Raw genomic sequence first — 19,855 nt, 5'->3', positions numbered from 1 at the left:
AATCCTCACATACCTTAGGGATATTATTTCCTTTGCTGACACTTAGAATTCAGGGCCTAGGTTGGCAGGTGAGGAAGGTGGAATTCTGTACTCTGTGTGTCTGAATATGGTCCCCTTTTCACTCAACTCTCACTGCATTACACCCAAAATATTTCAAGAGGAAGGCATGGTCTGTAGTCTTGGCGCAGGAGTAAAACCCAGGAATACTAGTCCTAATTCCAATGTTGAAATCGCTCTTTATATTTGTGGGCAAGCATCAACCGCTTCCTTAGTTTCTTCCCTTTAAAATAAGAATCCTAATGTGCTTATGTAAGACATATGAGTGATTTATAGAGAGTTAGGTTTATAAATTGTTTTTAAGAAATAAAGAACTCCACATGCTAATTATACAATAAATAATCACTTGTATCATGAAGCAATATCTAACCAACCATAATAAAAAAACCCTACACTACATGTAACAATCTAACCAAGTCAACTGTCTTCTTTGTAGAAGTGTACCAACTTTGGACATCAAGATTTCCACGAACAACTGCAAAGAAGGGAGCCTTCTTTTATTCAGTACATCTGATTTTAGATTTGGTTAACAATAGAAGTAAAGCTTATGGCAATTAATTGCCTTTAAACATATACAGAATATGAAATGCATAAATAGCACAAAAGATTGCAAGATAATCTCAATCAATGTGCAGTTTCTATTCATATATATATAGTAGATTTAGAAAAGGAATTCAGAATGGAAGCTATTTCTTCATTCCAACTGTCACAGGAAAAATACTTCCTACTTCCCTCTACCTGTGTCACCAGCCCTTACTTCCTCATCTTGTCAGGAAACCACTTTACATAATCTAGTAAATATTCCCCAAGTTGATAAATGCACATGAATTCACTATACCACAGGTCAACATTTGAACAAGAAAATATGAATGATCCTGAATACGGTATGAGACTAGCTCGAATACGTATACAGACCATATATAATATTTGCATTTGTATATTTCTAAAGGGTTTCATCTTGGTGAGCTTTAAAGAAAATTTTCTCAATCAAGATTTAGATTTCAAAAAGTAAGATAGATGACTTGTAGCCTGGTTCCAAAATAGGAAGGTTAATAAAACTGCCTTGTTTTCAGAAAGAACAAGAACATTTGCCTGTTTTTAGATTAACAGAGGAGAAAGCAGAGATGATGAATTTATCATAAGTCTAAATTTATTTTCACATTTGAGCAACTGGTTTTATGTTCAGGTTGTTAGCATTAGTTATTTTTATAGAGATTTTATATTTAATTTTCTGTAATCAACGTCTTCTTAAGACCTTTCACCCAAATGAGATCATGCCAACTTCCAGAAAGTGGTCTTCTGTCTGGATTTTTGACATTTGGGTGGGCGTGGGGTGGAGGAGTTTAAACAGACCAATAGTCTCCGTGATATGGAAAACACACAGAATAATTTCTAAATAGCTGTCTTAAGCAGATCTTTTCCAAGATGAGACTCGCTAATTGTGACCTAATTCAAACTCAGCGGGCCTTATTGCATCACTCCCACATAGGCCTTACTCCTTATTTGCCTGGAAACTTTGGCTGGTGATTCTATAAGACAAAGTGTTTTTAAGTTTATGATTTTATGTTATACTTTTCAATTAGACTGATTTGAATACATTTGTTAGATTTAAAAACAGTCACGATGACATGCATTCCTGGCATTATGACAGTTAGGCAATGATGTGAATATAATCCATCCTTAATTAATCTCTGACAGAGTGGATTTATGCTGCTATATATGTAACGCTTTGTGTTAAGTATATAGCTGAAGCACAAATGCGAAATATATGATTCATACTGATACCTGGTCTATTATTTTTGAGGCACGTTCAGAAATTGCCTGGCACCTTGTATCTCTGTATTGGTTTGCTTAACGCTTGGAGTTATGTTTGCCTTCGTTTTTAATAACCATGTTAGAAAAAAAGCAAGTTCTTTTCTAAGATGAAGACTATGGAATTCTAGGATGCCGTCATGAGGACTGTGTGGCTTTTCAAAACAATACTTTTAAATATTATCCTAATACATGTTAATTAATAATTTTAAAGCCCTATCATATTGACATGTCTTCTGAATAACTAGTTTAGACACAAGAGAAGCTATAGGTATATATGAGCCCACGTGCCTCTAAGCAATAAGAAAATATATGGAAACTTTCCTGAAGAGTAAAATTCAGTATTCCACAATGACCTTAGCAAACATTTGGATCAATGGCTGAAATTGTTTAGACGGATTATTTCAATCAAAAAGAGCACAAAGGTTACTGCTCCTTACAAGTGATTCAAAATTAGCTGAAGAACAAAAACCCAGGAAATTATTCTTACATCTAGGGAATCAAATTCCTCATTAACTGCATTAAATAAAAAGTGAGATTGTACAACCACATGGTGTAAGATTCGAAGTTAGCTATTTCAAGGTTAAATCCCTTAGAGATTCCATTGGTTATGTCTTAGATTAAGGCTTTTCCTGAAAAAAGTTTTATGTAAAAGTTATCTAAGGGCCAGATGGTGACACCCGTGTTCATGTTAAGCAGCACCTTACTCCACAAATAGTCTCATTAAAGTCTGTAGGAATATTTGCAGAATAAGACACTATTCAAGATGATTGAAGATGGCATAATTTGGCCCTCTATATTAATTTTTTAGGATCCACTTCAGTCTAAAATGTGTGTCTTTCATATTTGAGAAGCCCACCTTTTTTTTTTTTTTGGCAGCATAACAAGAGAAACTATGACTAAGCAGGATAAAGGGAAACATGATGTTTCATGCTAATGGGTCCACCCTGTGATCTCTGGCTCTGTTTTTACGCCCCCCACGAAGATCAGAGCTTTGGAAGCAAGGAAGACTGGAATTCCTTTGCCTATTTTGTGGTAGGAAAAAGTCCCCATCTTTGTGACTGAGACTAAAAAAGCTCATCTAAACTTAAGTAGTACCTTTGCTTCCTTTCTATCTGCAATATCTTTATGGTGTGGTTTGGTAGCAATCTTCTCTGGAAGGTCCAGATACGAGTAGGAAGAGGGCTAATCTTTCATAAGGACTCACCTGTACTGTGGAAGCTTTTAGTCTGAGCCTGATAGTGATCACGTTTAAAAAGGAGAAAAAGCTAGCATCTGTATTAGAGGGGGCAATCATATCGAAAGATCACACTGAGGATTAAAAAAGCTAGACATTTGGGAAGGCTAACCCTTCTGCCCTCACATATGATCAGTTTTCTTCCTGACTCCAGCATATCAACTAATTTGCTCCCTTTACAAAAGCAATATTTTCCTTTTGCATTTTTCTTGTCTCTATCAACTGTTAGAAGGACTTATATGCACTGGATGAGCTCTAATAAAGACAATATAGAATATGTATACATTTAATTCATTTACTATAAAACAACCTAGCTCACTGTCCACAACACAGTCAAACACCACACAACAAAACACAGGAATGTTGACAGTAATATTGTCTGTGTGAACATGGGGAGGTGGTTATGAATGTGGGTGTGTGCGAAGAATGATTTCTTATTATCTACCGCAGAACTTGGAAAAACTTCTGAGTGGGGGGGTTACTACTCTGCTTCTAAATAATTTATCTGTTTACATTTTTGTTACAATGCAATTAGCATTAGTCTGTAACAGAAAAAAATCATTGTCATAGACATTTAATATGTATGGCTTACTGAACAAAGCTTTTAAAGGGCAATATTACATAGAAATGATATTTAAATAACATGCAAGCCAAGCAATGTATTTCCTGTGTTATTAACAGCATAACAGATTCTAAAGATGAACATTTTAAAATGCTATTTATATCTCTGCATTTAAGTTTAGGCTTCACTCTGCTTGGACAGCGACGCACTAATCAGTTCACTTTGGTTTATTGTCAGTTTTGCTCTTTTTCTCATGCTTAAGCACAATTCTGTTATTTTTGTGTTTCAAACGCTCCCCAAGATCTAAATCCAAACAAAACATTTTCACTGATATTATCCCTGATAGATGTCACCAACATGTCAATATTAGTGACTGTTCTGCCTATATTACTTAAAAACTCTCTTTTAAATTAGTTTAATCTTTTAGTCCTGCAAGCAGTCTGCAACATGTAAAATAATAGAATGTTGAACCTGCAGTCTAACAATTATAAAAATAGGTCAAGCAAAGTAATTTAAAGAACACACATACTGAGACTCAAACTTCCACTGAATTAGTTTTGAAAACATAACATCGGTCCAGGAATAGCCCTCTGAACAAAAGACAAGAGAATCCTCATTGATTTGCAGCAATGCAATCAGAAAATAACTTGCTTTGAACACATTTCTGTGACCGCACATGGGCAAAATAAAATACCTGAATCTATCTCCACATTAGACATATGGGACAGAGTTAACAATTTAAAGTAATAGCAATATAGCTAGGCAACACACAGTGCAAAAAAACCCAAACCAAAATAAAAAAGCCCCAACCATCCCTACTTAACAAAAGCATGAAGAAACTTTTATAATAAGGGAGTATAAATTTTTATATGCATGCTTCCACACAGTAAAAGAGAATACATAAAGCCCTTTTGAGATTTGGGGAGAAAAATATAACCATGAACATTTTATATCATTTGCATTATGGTAACATTATATTTAGAGGAATTCTGGTTTCAGGTGTATGTTTGACAATATAGTCAATAAACTGATTACACAGAAATCAGTTTTTAATTGTGACAGGACAGTTTTGAGTTGAGAATAGTTCTATTTACTAAGGGCCCAATTCTACAAAGATATACACATACTTAACCCGATGCACTGTAAGCAACCTCAGTGCAATCAAGGGTACATAACAAGTAACATATGTCGGAGCAATGACAGTCAATCACATCTGGCTATTGAGTGGCTTCAGAAAGCACACACTATAGCACACATCATAATTACAGTTAAAAATCACTGAAGTGCTCTTGCCATTTTTTATTTTTAGTTTTTTTTAAAAGAGTAATTAAAAATTAATATTGTTGTTTTATAGGTGGGTTTAGATTTAAAATGAAAAGCGAAATATTCATCATATACTTCAGAACAGATACACAAATAGATATGTTTTAGATAAAAGAACTAAAAACATCACAACTGAAATATTTTATCATAGAAATGTAGGGCTGGAAGGGACCTCAAAAGGTCATCAAGTCCAGCCCCCTTTGCTAAGGCAAGACTAAGTAAACCTAAACCATCCCTGGCAGGTGTTGCCCAACCTGTTGATGAAATCCTCCATTGATGGGGATTCCACAACTTCCCTTGGAAGCCTATTCCAGAGCTTAACTCCCTTATAGTTAGAACATTTTTCCTAATAGCTAATGTAATTCTCCCTTGGTGCAGATTAAGTCCATTACTTCTTGTTCTATCTTCAGCCAACATGGAGAACAATCAATCCTCATCCTCTTTATACCAAGCCTTAACATATTTGAAGGCTATCGGATCCTCCCCTCAGTCTTCTTTTCTCAACATTAAACATGTCCAGCTTTTTTAACCTTCCCTCATAGGTCAGGTTTTCTAAGCATCTTTTATCATTTTTGTTGCTCTCCTCTGGGATCTCTCCAGTTTATCCACACCTTTTCTAAAGAGTGGTGCCCAAAACTGGGCATGATATTCTGGATCTGAGGTCTCAGCAGCACTGAGTAGAAAAGGACAATTACCTTGCATATCCTACACACAGCACGTCCGTTAATACACCCCAGAATGATACTAGGTTTTTTCATACCGGCATCATACTGTTGACTCATATTCAATTTGTGAATCCCCAGACCCTTTCCAGCTTTACTAGCACTTAGCCAGTTATACCCATTCAGTATTTCTGCATTTGATTTTTCCTTTCTAAGTGAAGTACTTTGCATTTATTTTCATTGAATTGCATCTTGTTGATTTCTGATCAATTCTCTAATTGGTCAAGATCCTTTTGAATTCTAATCCTGTCTTCCGAAGTGCTCTGCAAATCCTCCCAGCTTCCTGTCATCCCCAAATTTCATAAGCATATTCTCCACTCTATCCAAGTCATTAATGAAAATATTGACTAGTACAGGATCTCTGCAGAACTCCACTGGATACACCCTCCCAGTTTGACAGTGAACCATTGATAACTCTTTGAGTACAATTTTTCAACCAACTGTGCACCCACTTTGTAGTCGTTTTTTCTAGATCACATTTCCCTAGGGTGCTTAAGAGAACATCATGTGGGACTGTGCCAAATGCCTTACTAAAATCAAGGGGAAGCGGTGTCACATGCTTAATTTTAAGCAGTTGAATACCCTCATCAATGAGATTATTCACCTACTTACGTGCTTAGTGATCTGGGAGGTCTTGTGTCAACTCGCCTACATTGGGGGACACAGAACAATGGAACACAGCCCATGTCATTGCAACCAAAGGATTGTTGCTCTGTCACCATAAAGGTGAAATGGCATTTCTCCCCTTTTGGGAAATGTTTACAGCCCATTTTAAATCCTAGAGACCAACCACCTCATAGCAGAAAAAGGGCCAGATCCAGTATTAAGGTCTTTGGCATCCCAGCAAACAGCCCTACATCACACAAGCAAGCTCCCTTCCCCAGACCTCTGCTTTCCCAGCAGCAGCTGTATTTTTAATTCATGTATTCAATTCACGGCCTGCTTTTCCCTTCATGTCATGAACAATCTAGAGAGACACAAAAGGGAATAAGAAAAGGACAAGAGAAAAACTTGAAACAAAATGTCAAATATTGAAGTACTTACTGAAGAGAACTTTTATACTAAGTATATGAGTACAGACAGATGTAGAATCATAGAACTGCAGGACTGGAAGGGACTTTGAGAGGTCTTCTAGTCCAGTCCCCCGCACGCATGACAGGACTAAGTATTATCTAGACCATCCCTGACGTGTTTGTCTAACCTGCTCTTAAAAATCTCCAATGATGGAGATTCCACAGCCCCCTTAGGCAATTTATTCCAGTGCTTAACTAGCCTGACAGCTAGGAAGTTTTTCCTAAGGTCCAACCTAAACTGCCCTTGCTGAAATTTAAGCCTATTGCTTCTTGCCCTATCCTCAGAGGTGACAGAGAATAATTCTCTCTCCTCCTTGTAACAATCTTTTATGTACTTGAAAATTGTTACATCTCCCCTCAGTCTTCTTTTCTCCAGACTAACAACTCCCATTTTTTCAATCTTCCCTCACAGGTCATGTTTTCTAGACCTTTAAAAAAATGTTGTTGCTCTTCTCTGGATTTTCTCCAAATCCTTCCTGAAATGTGGCACCCAGAACTGGACACAATATTCCATTTGAGGCATAATCAGTGCAGAGTAGAGCAGAAGAAGTACTTCTCGTGTCTTGCTTACAACACTCCCGCTACTGCTAATACATCCCAGAATGATTACTTTTTTTTTTTTTTTTGCAACAGTGTTATACTGTTGACTCATATTTAGCTTGTGTTCCACTATGACCAGATCCCTTTCCACAGTACTTCTTCTTAAGCAGTCATTTCCCATTTTGTATGTGTGCAACCGATTGTTCTTCCCTGGGTGGAGTACTTTGCATTTGTCCTTACTGAATTTCATCCTATTTACTTCAGACCATTTCGAATTTTAATCCTATCCTCCAAGACACTTGCAACCCCTCCCACCATGGTATCATCCACAAACTTTATAAGTGTACTCTTTATGCCAATATCTAAATCACTGATGATGATACTGAACAGAACTGGACCCAGAACTGATCCCTGCGGGACCTCACTCAATATGCTCTTCCAATTTGACTGTTAACCACTGATAATTTTGGGAATGGTTTTCCACCCAGTTTTGCACCCACCTTATAGAAGCTCCATCTAGGTTGCATTTCCCTACTTTGTTTATGAGAAGGTCATGAGAGACAGTATCAAAAGCCTGACTAAAGTCAAGATATACCACATCTACCACTTCCCCCTATCCACAAGGCTTATCAAAGAAAGCTATTAGGTTGGTTTGACATGATTTGTTCTTGACAAATCCATGCTGACTGTTACTTATCATCTTATTATCTTCTAGGTCTTTGCAAATTGCTTTCTTAATTATTTGCTCTATTATTTTTCTGGGTACTGAAGTTAAGCTGACGGGTCTGTAACTCCCCAGGTTGTCCTTATTCCCTTTTATATACATGGACAAATATTGTGCCATTTTCCAGTCCTCTGGAATCTCTCCGGTCTTCCAGGACTTTGAAGATAATTGCTAATGGTTCAGAAATCTCCTCCGTCAGCTCCTTGAGTATTCTAGGATGTATTTCATCAGGCCCTGGTGACTTGAGGGCATCTAACTTGTCTAAGTAATATTTAACTTGTTCTTTCCCTATTTTAGCTTCTGATCTTACTTCATTTTCACTGACATTTATTATGTTAGATGTCCAATTATTACTAATTTTTTTGGTGAATACTGAAACAAAAAAGTCATTTAGCACTTCTTCCATTTCTACATTTTCTGTTACCGTTTTCTCCCTTGATTGAGTAACAGGCCTACCCAGTCCTTGGTTTTTTTCTTGCTTCTAATATATTTGTAGAATGTCTTCTTGTTACCCTTTATGTCTCTAGCTAGTTTAATCTTGTTTTGTGCCTTGGCCTTTCAAATTTTGTCCCTACATACTTGTATTATTTGTTTATATTCATCCTCTGTAGTTTGATCTACTTTCCACTTTTTGTAGGATTCTTTTTTGAGTTTCAGATCATTGAAGATCTCCCAGTTAAGCCAGGGTGGTCTCCTACCATACTTCCTATCTTTCCTATGCAGTGGGATAGTTTGCTCTTGTGCCCTTAATAATGTCTCTCTGAAAAACTGCCAACTCTCTTGAACTGTTTTTTCCTTTAGAACACCTGGTGTTGTGAAGGATGAAGGTTTTACTGGCATGAGTTTGAGATGATCACATCATTCACCAGTGGCAAATCTGTAAGCAAATAATATAGGTTGTTCCAAATGCATGCCAATAAAACTTTTATGTCACTCCACACCATGATATGTTTTGTATGCACCACATTATTAAAATTTGCTTTCTTTAAAATATTTTAGAGGAGTTTAAAAAAGAATTATTGGAACTTTTTTATTCATCCAACTGTAAAGCCTCTGTTGCCATGAATGCAGCTGTACAGGATTCAAGTGGGGGGAAAATTAAAACTATTACATTAAAAATACTTCCAAAAATGGCCTAAATAGCTTTTCTATACAAAAACTGGTCACTCCTTTCAATCTAAATTCTGTAATCAACTGGAAAGCTAAGAATCTCCCCTTCCCAAAGGTATAACGTTTCCATTTCTATCTCTGCACAACAGTGAAACGTAAATTTATGATATTTTACATTTAGAAAAACTGTTACTGGCCCAGGATTGAATCCCACCTATCTTGGAACTCAGGCCAGGGTAATCTGAGGAGGCAGAGGAAGAAATTCCACATTTGGAAGCAAAAGGAGGAAAACGCTTTTGTGGTAGGGTGATCTGCAACAAAATGGGGGTGATTTGAAGCTACTCATGAGTTTGGAATGCTAGAACAATTGCCAAGAGAAGGCTTACTTGGGCAGTGATGTGATCATAAACATGTGATAAATTGTACAGACAATTTTATCATATGAATTCCACACAGGCATATTATTAAATAGGCAAATGTCATTTCATTTGAAATTGCATCTGTGAAATCAAAACAAAGATGTGAATAATCATACTGAAATACATTCCTTTGTTCTTTAGTGTTTTGTGTTGCTTTTTAAAAACTTTTTTAGCCAGTAAATCAGAAAATAACTACAAATACCTAAAGGAAAATCTTGCTCTTTCCTAAAGGATATGAGTAGGGGACAGACGTACCACTTTACCGCTATACATAATGCCGTCATGTACTTATAGGGCAAGGTAGCACAGACAGGGCTACTGCCAATGAGCTGCTAGACATTGTTTTTTCTTTTCATCGAGGCTGCATGTGCTCCGGACTAGTGTATGCTTCATCTACCAGGTACAACGGCTAGTTGCCTGTGGGCAATGGACACACCTTCTATCTAACAGTCATCATCCCTTTGGAGCTGTGGTGTGCAGGCCAACTCAACAGTTGGCTACTCAACCCCACACAGTCTTCAGCCCTAGGCAGAGGTCGTGGACCAACAACTTCCACAGGGAGGAAGAGATTCCCTGTGTTTTCTTCCCCTCTCTCCACCACCAGCACAACAGAAGTTAGGATCTAGCCCTTATCCAATACCACAGTATTAAATAATGCAATACTGAAAAATTCTCAGTACGGAAAACAGGAAAGAAGGAATGACCATATGGCAAAGATTGAGCATAACACTCAAATACGCAGTTCAGAACCTGTACTATTATTAATTTTTAGTTGGTCTTCTCATTCATCAGCAAAGTATTATAGGTACATAAATTTTAAAATGTGGAGATAAATCCTTCTTTAAATAACTTACCAATGGTATTTATCCTTTAACGCTCTAGTTGACAACCGCCAGTGATAGCTGTCCCTTTGCCTGTCATTTTCAGAGGACAAAGGGTCTTGGAATGATGTTCTAACTATCCCAATTCTCTAAGGCAAGGGTTCTCAAACTGGGGGTCAGGACCCCTCAGGGGGGTGTGAGATTATTGTGGGGGGGGGGAGGGGGTTGTGAGCGGTCAGCCTCCACCCCAAACCCCGCTTTGCCTCCAGCATTTATAATGGTGTTAAATATATAAAAAATGTTTTTAATTTATAAGGGGGGGGTGCACTCAGAGGCTTGCTATGTGAAAGGGGTGACCAGTACAAAAGTTTGAGAATCACTGCTCTAAGGAGTCATTTTCCTTTACAATCCAGAAGCCTCTCTTTGCAAACTAAATTGGATGTGGGTCCAAAGATTCTGTGGTAAACACACTTCACCACCTTCCATTTCAAGCACACTCTAAGGCCATGTCTACACTACGAAAGATGATTTTTGGGAACAGATTGTATAAAGTCGAGTGCATGCGTCGACACGCAATTACATAATTACACATTAATTCGGCGATGTGTGTTCACAGTACCGTGGCAAGTGTCAACATTCCCAGCGGTGCACTGTGGGTAGCTATCCCACAGTCCCCGCTGCCCATTAGAATTCTGGGCTGAGCTCCCAATGCCTGAAGGCGCCAAAAATTTGTTGCGGGTGGTTATGGGTAAATGTCGTCAGTCAACCCTCCCTCCCTCTGTGAAAGCAACAGCAGACAATCATTTCACACCCTTTTCCCTGGATTGCCCGAGCAGACGCCATAGCACGGCAAGCATGGAGCCTGTTCAGCTCACTGCAGCAGTTATAACCATTGTAAACACCTCGCGCATTATCGTGCATTTTATGCAGAACCAGCACCTGAAAAACCAGGCGAGGAGGCAACGGCAGCGCGGTGACGAGAGTCATGAGGCTATGGACACAAATTTCTCTAAAACTGCGGTCCCCGGCAATTTGGAGATCATGGTGTTAATGGGGCAGGCTCATGCCGTCGAACCCTGATTCTGGGCCTGGGAAACAAGCACAGACTGCTGGGACCGCATAGTGTTGCAGATTTGGGATGATTCCTAGTGGCTCCGAAACTTTTGCATGCGTAAGGGCACTTTCATGGAACTTTGTGACTTGCTTTCCCCGGCCCTGAAGCGCAAGAATACCAAGATGAGAGCAGCCCTCACAGTTCACAAGCAAGTGGCAATAGCCCTGTGGAAGCTTGCAACACCAGACAACTAACAGTCAGTCGGTAATCAGTTTGGAGTGCGCAAATCTACTGTGGGGGTTGCTGTGATGCAAGTAGCCAACGCATTCATTGAGCTGCTGCTATCAGAGGTAGTGACTCAGGGAAATGTGCAGGTCATAGTAGATGGCTTTGCTGCAATGGGATTCCCTAACTGTGGTGGGGCTATAGACGGAACGCACATCCCTATCTTGGGACCGGACCACCAGGGCAGCCAGTACATAAACCGCAAGGGGTGCTTTTCAGTGGTGCTGCAAGCACTGGTGGATCACAAGGGACGTTCACCAACATCAACCTGGGATGGCCAGGAAAGGTACATGACGCTCGAATCTTCAGGAACTCTGGTCTGTTTCAAAAGCTGCAGGAAGGGACTTTATTCCCAGACCAGAAAATAACTGTTGGGGATGTTGAAATGCCTATAGTTATCCTTGGGGACCCAGCCTACCCCTTAACGCCCTGGCTCATGAAGCTGTACACAGGCACCCTGGACAGTAGTAAGGAGCTGTTCTACTATAGACTGAGCAAGTGCAGAATGGTGGTAGAGTGTGCATTTGGACGTTTAAAGGGTCGCTGGCGCAGTTTACTGACTCGCTCAGTCCTCTGTGAAACCAATATTCCCATTGTTATTGCTGCTTGCTGTGTGCTCCACAATCTCTGTGAGAGTAAGGGGGAGACGTTTATGGCGGGCTGGGAGGTTGATGCAAATCACCTTGCTGCTGAATACGAGCAGCCAGACACCAGGTCGATTAGAAGAGCACAGCAGGAAGCGCTGTGCATCAGAAAAGCTTTGAAAACCAGTTTAATGACTGGCCACCGTACTGTGTGACACTTCTGTTTGTTTCTCCTTGATGAAAACCTGCCCCCTTGGTTGCCTCTAAATTCCCTGTAAGACATCCGCCCTCCCCACTTTGATCACAGCTCGCTTGCAAAGGAAACAAAGTCACTATCGTTTAAAAAACATGTATTCTTTATTAATTGATTATAAAAATAGGGAGATAACTCACAAGATAGCCCAGTTGGGGTGTGGGAGGAGGGTAGGAGGGAAGGAAAAGGCCACTTCAAAACTTGTTGAATGACAGCCTTCTGTTGCTTGGGCTGTCCAGTGGAGTGGAGTGGTTGGGTGCCCAGAGCCTCCTCCTCCTCCCCCCCAGGTTCTTGGGCGTCTGGGTGAGGAAGCTATGGAACTTGGGGAGGAGGGAGGGTGGTTAAACAGTGGCTGCAGCAGCAGTCTGCGATCCTGCTGCCGTTCATGAACCTCCACCAGATGCCGGAGCATGTCCGTTTGATCCTGCAGTAGCCCCAGCATTGCATCATGCCCCCTCTGATCTTCATGCTGCCAGCTCTCCTCACGTTCATTGGCCTCTTTCCTGTACTCTGCTATTGTGTCCCTCCACACATTCTGCTGAGCTCTGTCAGTGCCGGACAACTGCATGAGCTCAGAGAACATTTCATTGTGCATGCGGTTTTTGCAGCTGCTGGAGGAAAAAAAGGGAGTGAAGTATTTAAAAAGATACATTTTACAGAACAATGGCTATACTCTTTCATGGTGAACAACACTATTCACATTACATAGCACATGTGATTTTGGTACAACGTCGCATTTTGCATCTTATATTGAGTGCCTGCAGCTTTGGGTGTTAGAGATCACACATGCAGTGCCAGGCGACAGAATTTGGCTTGCAGGCGGCCATGGTAAGCCATAGTCTTTCGGCTTCTTCAACCTTCATAACAGCAGCGCCCTCCTCTCCCATACCAAGCAAAGCCCGTTGGGTTGGCCATTTAGTGCTGCGGTTTTCCTGTTAATGTGCAGCAGCAGAAACCAAACTAAGCCCCTCGCATCCAATTCTCTGGGATGATTGCTTTACCCCTCCCCCCACCTCCTGGCTGGTATCAGAAAAGACCCCTGCTAACCAATGCGAACAGCTCAGCGCCAATGGCACCAGCACCGCCCCACCCGCCCCCACTGCCTGGCTAACTGCAGGGAGGATTTCTTTTCAGCCACAGGAAAACAGCCCAGTAGGAACGGCCACCTCTGAATGTCCCCTTAATTAAATTCCCCTATTTCAACCAGGTTACCATGAACGATATCACTCTCCTGAGGATAACACAGAGAGATAAAGAACGGATGTTGCTTGAATGCCAGCAAACACCAGGACCATACGCTTCCAGGCTTCATCATGCAATGATACCAGATTACTTGCTACTAGCATGGCATGGTAAAGTGTCCTTCCATGGAGGACGGAATAACGCTGCTCTCCCCAGAAACCTTCTGCAAAGGCTTTTAGAGTACCTCCAGGAGAGCTTCATGGAGATGTCCCTGGAGGATTTCCGCTCCATTCCCAGACACATTAACATACTTTTTTAGTAGCTGTGCTGGCCACGAATGCATCCCAAGTCCCCAGGGCTACTTAGTCATTAAAAAACACTTGCTTTTATAACATGCATTATATTTAAAAAGGTACACTCACCAGAGGTCCCTTCTCCGGCTTTGTTGGGTTGGGAGGGTATTTCAGTCAGGGTGATAAAAAGATCCTGGCTGTCAGGGAGAGCGGTGTGCTCTGTGCTGTCCTCAAGCTCGTCCTCCTCCTCCTCATCTTCCCCATCCGCAAAATCCTCAGGCATGGTGGAGAGTACCCCATCATCAGTGTCCATGGACAGGGGTGGGGTAGTGGTGGCGGCCCCCCCTAGAATTGCATGCAGCTCAGCGTAGAAGTGGCATGTCTGGGGTTCTGTTCTGGAGCGTCCATTTGATCCTCTGGTTTTCTGGTACCCTTGTCTGAACTCCTTAAGTTTCACGTGGCACTGTGTTGCGTGCCTGCTGTAGCCTCTGTCCCTCTTGGCCTTGGAGATTTTTTAAAATGTTTTGGCACTTTGTCTTTTGGAACGTAGCTGATAGAACGGATTCCTCTCCCCATACAGCGATCAGATCCAGTACCTCCCTTTCGGTCCATGCTGGAGCTCTTTTTTGATTCTGGGACTGCATGGTCACCTGTGCTGATGAGCTCACCTGGCCAAACACGAAATGAGATTCAAAAGTTCCCAGGGCTTTTCCTGTACACCTGACCAGTGCATCCGAGTTCAGAGTGCTGTTCAGAGCGGTCACAATGGTGCACTGTGGGATAGCTCCTGGAGGCCAATACCTTCGAATTGCGTCCATACTAACCCTAATTTGAAACGGCGATGTCGATTTCAGCGCTAATCCCCTCATTGGGGAGGAGTACAGAAATCGGTTTTAAGAGCCCTTTATGTCGAAAAAAATGGCTTCGTTGTGTGGATGGGTGCAGGGTTAATTCGATTTAACAGTGCTAAATCCAACAAACTCGTAGTGTAGACCAGGCCTAATGTAAGCACACAGCTGCATGTATATATTTAAAAAAACTACCAAAGCAAAACACTACACAGCCTACAATTTTCCTCATGGGAAGAGGATGAGAGAAAAGAGGAGACCCACATTACGTTGTCTAATACACCATTGGAAGCACTGAGATACTACAATATGAACTGAGGCAGGTATAAATGCCTATTTAGAAAAGAATAAAAGCTGAATCTTATGTTTCAGTGTCCACATTATGGACTGCTAGCTTTCCAGTGCACAGCTAGAGTTGAGTGGAATTTTTAAATCATGTCACTAAGTCTGTGTCTTACACCTCAAGGCCACTGTTCCAAATGTTGTCAGTAGTCAGGTAACTGAAAATCATTACCATCTAACAGTTGTTTGGTAGCCTATGTAAAGTAATAATGCCTTACATTTCTATAGCATTTTTATTCAGAAGATTCCCAAATTACTTCATAGGACTGTATATAAGATTAATTTCATCCACTAATGAAATACAGCTAATCTACCCCAATGACACTGCACAAACATTTGTGTGTCTGGGATAAATACAGGGGGTTTAGACAGACAAAATTAGCCATCTGTGACAGTCCAATGCCTACTAACAGGTTTAACAACCATCATTAATAGGTATCCAGGGTAGCCATTTTAGAGATGCTAGCAACTGACAGAGCATTGAATTGATCTACAGTAGAACCTCAGAATTATGAACACCTTGGGAATGGAGGTTGTTTGTAACTCTGAACAAAATGTTATGGTTGTTCTTGAAAAAGTTTACAACTGAACATTGACTTAATACAGCTTTGAAACTTTACTATGCAGAAGAAAAAGGCTACTTTTAACCATCTTAATTTAAATGAAACAAACACAGAAACAGTTCCCTGACCCTGTCCAAAAAATTTTTTTTTAAACTTTCCCTTTGTTTTTTTAGTAGTTTACATTTAACACAGTACTGTACTGTTGTTGAGGTTTTTCTTTTTGTCTCTGCTGCTGTCCGACTGCGTATTTATGGTTCCAAATGAGATGTGTGGTTGAGTGGTCAGTTCGTAACTCCGGTGTTCGTAACTCCAAAGTTCTGTTTTAGTCTAGTGCTGATCACTACCCACTAGCACAATGGTGAGGGGAACCTTGTACTGACACACTTAAGAATGGAAGATATTGCTCTTCAGAGCTGTAAATCCAGTATCTTTCCCAAGAACTAACTTCAAATTAAACACATTCAAAGTGGCAGAAAACCCAGAAGAGGACAATACTTCTTAAAGAAGAAAATGGTAACAATCAAAAAGCAGGCTGCTTCTTAAAAATCTGATACTTGACTGAATAATATACTGTGATACAATTCAAATAAAAAATGTTACAACTTTCACAGAGAATACTATTTAAAAAATCTATTTAAAATTGAGGCATCATGTGAACAGCCAGTAATATAGAACAAACTACACTGTGGTCAAAATAACGCAGTTCTTGTTTTGTGGGCTATTTGGGAGAATCGTTTGTAAAATTCAGAATTTTTAAATAGCACCTACCTGTCAGTGAGGCTCCTCCATAGCTGTGCACCTGAAATAAACAAAGCATAAGATGAAAAATAGCACTGATATATACAGCAGAACTGTTTTTTTCCCTTCAATTTTTCAACAGTGCACCAAATTACAGAATAATTACTCTAAAAATCTCTGTAGTTCTATAATACAAGTCACATTTACCCAGATTACTAGTAAAAAAAATCATGCACACTTTCCATTTTAAACAATGGAGTAACATGCTTCAGAAAAATCAACATGTTTTCTGTAAACTTGATATCTCAAAACAGTTTGAAATATTCATGAAAAATCAATGTACTTATTTAACCTGGTCTGTCTTTAAACTAGAATGATTAGATATTCAATGTAATCTAACTTTGTCACATTTTTGGATTGCAAAATTAGATTACATTTGGATAACAATCACTTTCTGTATTTGTCATTATACTATAACAATTTTGCCATCTAGTGGTTCGCTAGAGTTAAATAAAAGTTATTATCCCACTAAGACCTAACAGATTTCCTCTTTTAGTTCAAGGGGTAATTTGTTGATTTCAGATCTAAAAAGGTTTCTGGCTCAAGCTAAAACACAGATTCTTCATGAGAGTGCTCAATTAGTAGTTTTGGACTTTCCTGAACTCTTCCTATGAAGTCACTGGAGATATTTTATATTAGCTCAGGTGAAATATGACTATCCCATGATTTCACAGTTAGGAACATATAGTTTTATTGGCCTTATCTGACACTGCTGGATTGCCAAATAATAAAAATAGGAGTGCACTCTTGCACTTCCAATCAAATCAGTAATATCTGGTGCCAAAAATGATTACCTGGTACTGATTACTAAAGGTCACATAAACCCTGTAACATAACAGAAAACAAAAAGTCCTCAGTAAAATGAAGAAGCAGCACAAATAGGAAATATACTTCCTTACTCTTCTGCTGTTTTTTAGGGTATGTCTATACTGCAATGTAAGTCTAGGGATAGCAGAACTTGGTTTGGCAGACTCAAGATTTTATCAACCTAGGGCTTGAGCAGCTACACTCATTTGTAACACCAAGTTAGAAACTGCTGAACCCTGGGTCCCAATCTGGGGCTCCGGTGCCTACACTGCATTATGTGAGCCTGAGTCCAACCATTCATATCCCAGACTTCTTAGCCCCCCGCCCACAAAATGTGACTGCTCTAGTTCTTTGTTCATGGTGCAGTGTGGGAAAACATGACGGTTCACCAAGGCTGACTGTCCAGGAGGACAAAGAAAGTGGGCCTCTGGGATTGTGGAATACTTTTGGCGTACTCCCACAGCACAAGTCCAGTGGGGCTGAATCTACAAGGCTAAGCAATAGGGCTTGAACCTAGTTTCCCAGCTTAACTCAGGCTCAGACCCTCCACTCCCATAGCTATGTCTACACAAAAAAGAAAAACCAGTGGCTGGCAGGGAAGAGGGTCCCAGAGCCTGGGCTCCAGCCCAAGCCTGGAAGTCTACATAGCAATGAAACAGCCCCGCAACTCAAGCCCAGGACAACTGGTATGGGCCAGCTGTGGGTTTTTCTTTGCTATGTAAATATACCCATAGAATCCTGGGACACTGAGTCCAAGCCCTGGGTTACAGTGATTTGTGTGTTGATGCAAGGGTGGTTAGGCTTGAGCCTCAGTTTGATCCTTGGGCTTACACTGTAGGGTAAACATACCTTTAGAGACTTTTTAGACACTTTGCAGGAAACAAGAGTCATGAAAAATGGGCAACGACATAATGAGTACAACTTTATTTTAAAGTGATTTTTCAGAGTAGAATTTCCTTTTAAAACTTCTTCAGAGATTACTAGTCACTTGTCTCAGAATTGTTACATATTTAAATGTTTTTACTGTGACATATTACACTCACAAAAATTAAACAAAAAATATGGGCACAAATAGGATGAGAGCCAGCATAGGCAAACATTTGTAAGTTAAAGGTAAATTACTGTACTGATGATTGCCTTACCTTTTAACCTTGGCAGTACCATATCCTTCATTATCTGCATAATTACAACCCCAAGTATTATGAGAGAAGTCAGCTGATATACTCTCCAAGGGGTCAGTGCAAGGAACCTAGGATACATTAAAAAAAATCACTCTAAATGTTTTAACTTATAGTACAGACTTACTTTATATAGGATCATGATTGTTCCCCAACCTGAATAGCCAAGTACAAACAAAATACATGTATATTGACATTGCTTTAACAGTTCCACTGAATTTGCTCTTCTCAGTGTCACTTCCAAGAAGCAAACACTGAATAATAGTATAGTATGGCCATTATACCCTGGCTTAAAAAGCTATATTTAAGCACCTGTTGAGCTTGATAGCGGAAACACTCTTAAAAAAAAAAAAACCCAAAACCACACCCATGAATCAACATTTTCGCTAAGAAGCAACAAGAAAAAAACTCTCAAAAACAAAATATGTTCAAGTGTTCCATGAGCATTTCCACAGGCTCTAGGGGAAAAAAAACCTTTGTAATTGAAATTGTCCATGCATTACATCTTTGGGAGTCTTTTTTTTTTTTTTTTTTTTTTTTTTAAACTAACATGAACAAAGGGTAGGAAGGAAAACAGGACAGAATGGGCTTGTTTACCTGGTGTGGTAGTGCACTTCAGTGGGGTGTGAATTCTAATACATATTTCTTTCAGGATAAACAGAAGGAGCAATTTAAAGCTCCTTTACATAGTGGTAGCTGAAAACAAAGGAAGCCACTGTCCAAGACACTGGCCCACATCACGTGGCCAAACAGAAAATAAGGTATATGAACTGAGGGTTTCCCAGAGACTGTGGACTGATTGCTTGCAGCTGTTCGAGTCTGCATGCAAGAAGCAGACAGCAAGACAAGCTTTTGTGAGTGCACCGCTGGGAGGGAAACAAGAGACAGCTCTTTTAGGCACACTACTTGTTAGAAAGGCACATTGGATTTCTAAGCACGAAAACTGCCTGGTGTTTGTTTCTACTGTGTTCACAGAGACAGAATTTTATGTACAATCTTTGTAAATAAACACCATTACACCAACAAAATACCTAACTCATATAATTTCTCCTCATAATGGAAACAACCCAACAAGGCCCCAAATATTAGCTAACCACTTGGGCCCAGAAGAGGGAATAATATAGTTTTTGAAGTAAACTCACATTCTGGTTATTGAAAAAGAAAGTTAGCTCCAGTCCACACCACCAACCACCAAAAGAAGGGTGCAACATTTAAAATAATTCCACAGTATATCAATCAGATGATTCACCCAGAATTAACCTAGTGTG

General features: G+C 39.9%; 1 protein-coding gene across 1 annotated transcript in view; it reads right to left on the bottom strand.

Moving 5' to 3' along the window:
* RETREG1 (reticulophagy regulator 1) overlaps positions 1-19,855 on the bottom strand; it is a 136,240-nt gene that overhangs the window by 85,735 nt on the left and 30,650 nt on the right. The window contains exons 2-3 of the mRNA XM_037893309.2: positions 18,552-18,658; positions 16,573-16,603 (exon numbers count right to left, since the gene is read on the bottom strand). Coding sequence (XP_037749237.1) covers positions 16,573-16,603; positions 18,552-18,658 — 138 coding nt within the window. The remainder of the gene's footprint in view (positions 1-16,572; positions 16,604-18,551; positions 18,659-19,855) is intronic.

This window comes from Chelonia mydas, chromosome 2 (assembly GCF_015237465.2).
Source record: "Chelonia mydas isolate rCheMyd1 chromosome 2, rCheMyd1.pri.v2, whole genome shotgun sequence".
Lineage (NCBI taxonomy): Eukaryota > Metazoa > Chordata > Testudines > Cheloniidae > Chelonia > Chelonia mydas.
Note: the sequence above shows the minus strand (reverse complement) of the source record. Positions and strands in the feature narration are given on the sequence as shown.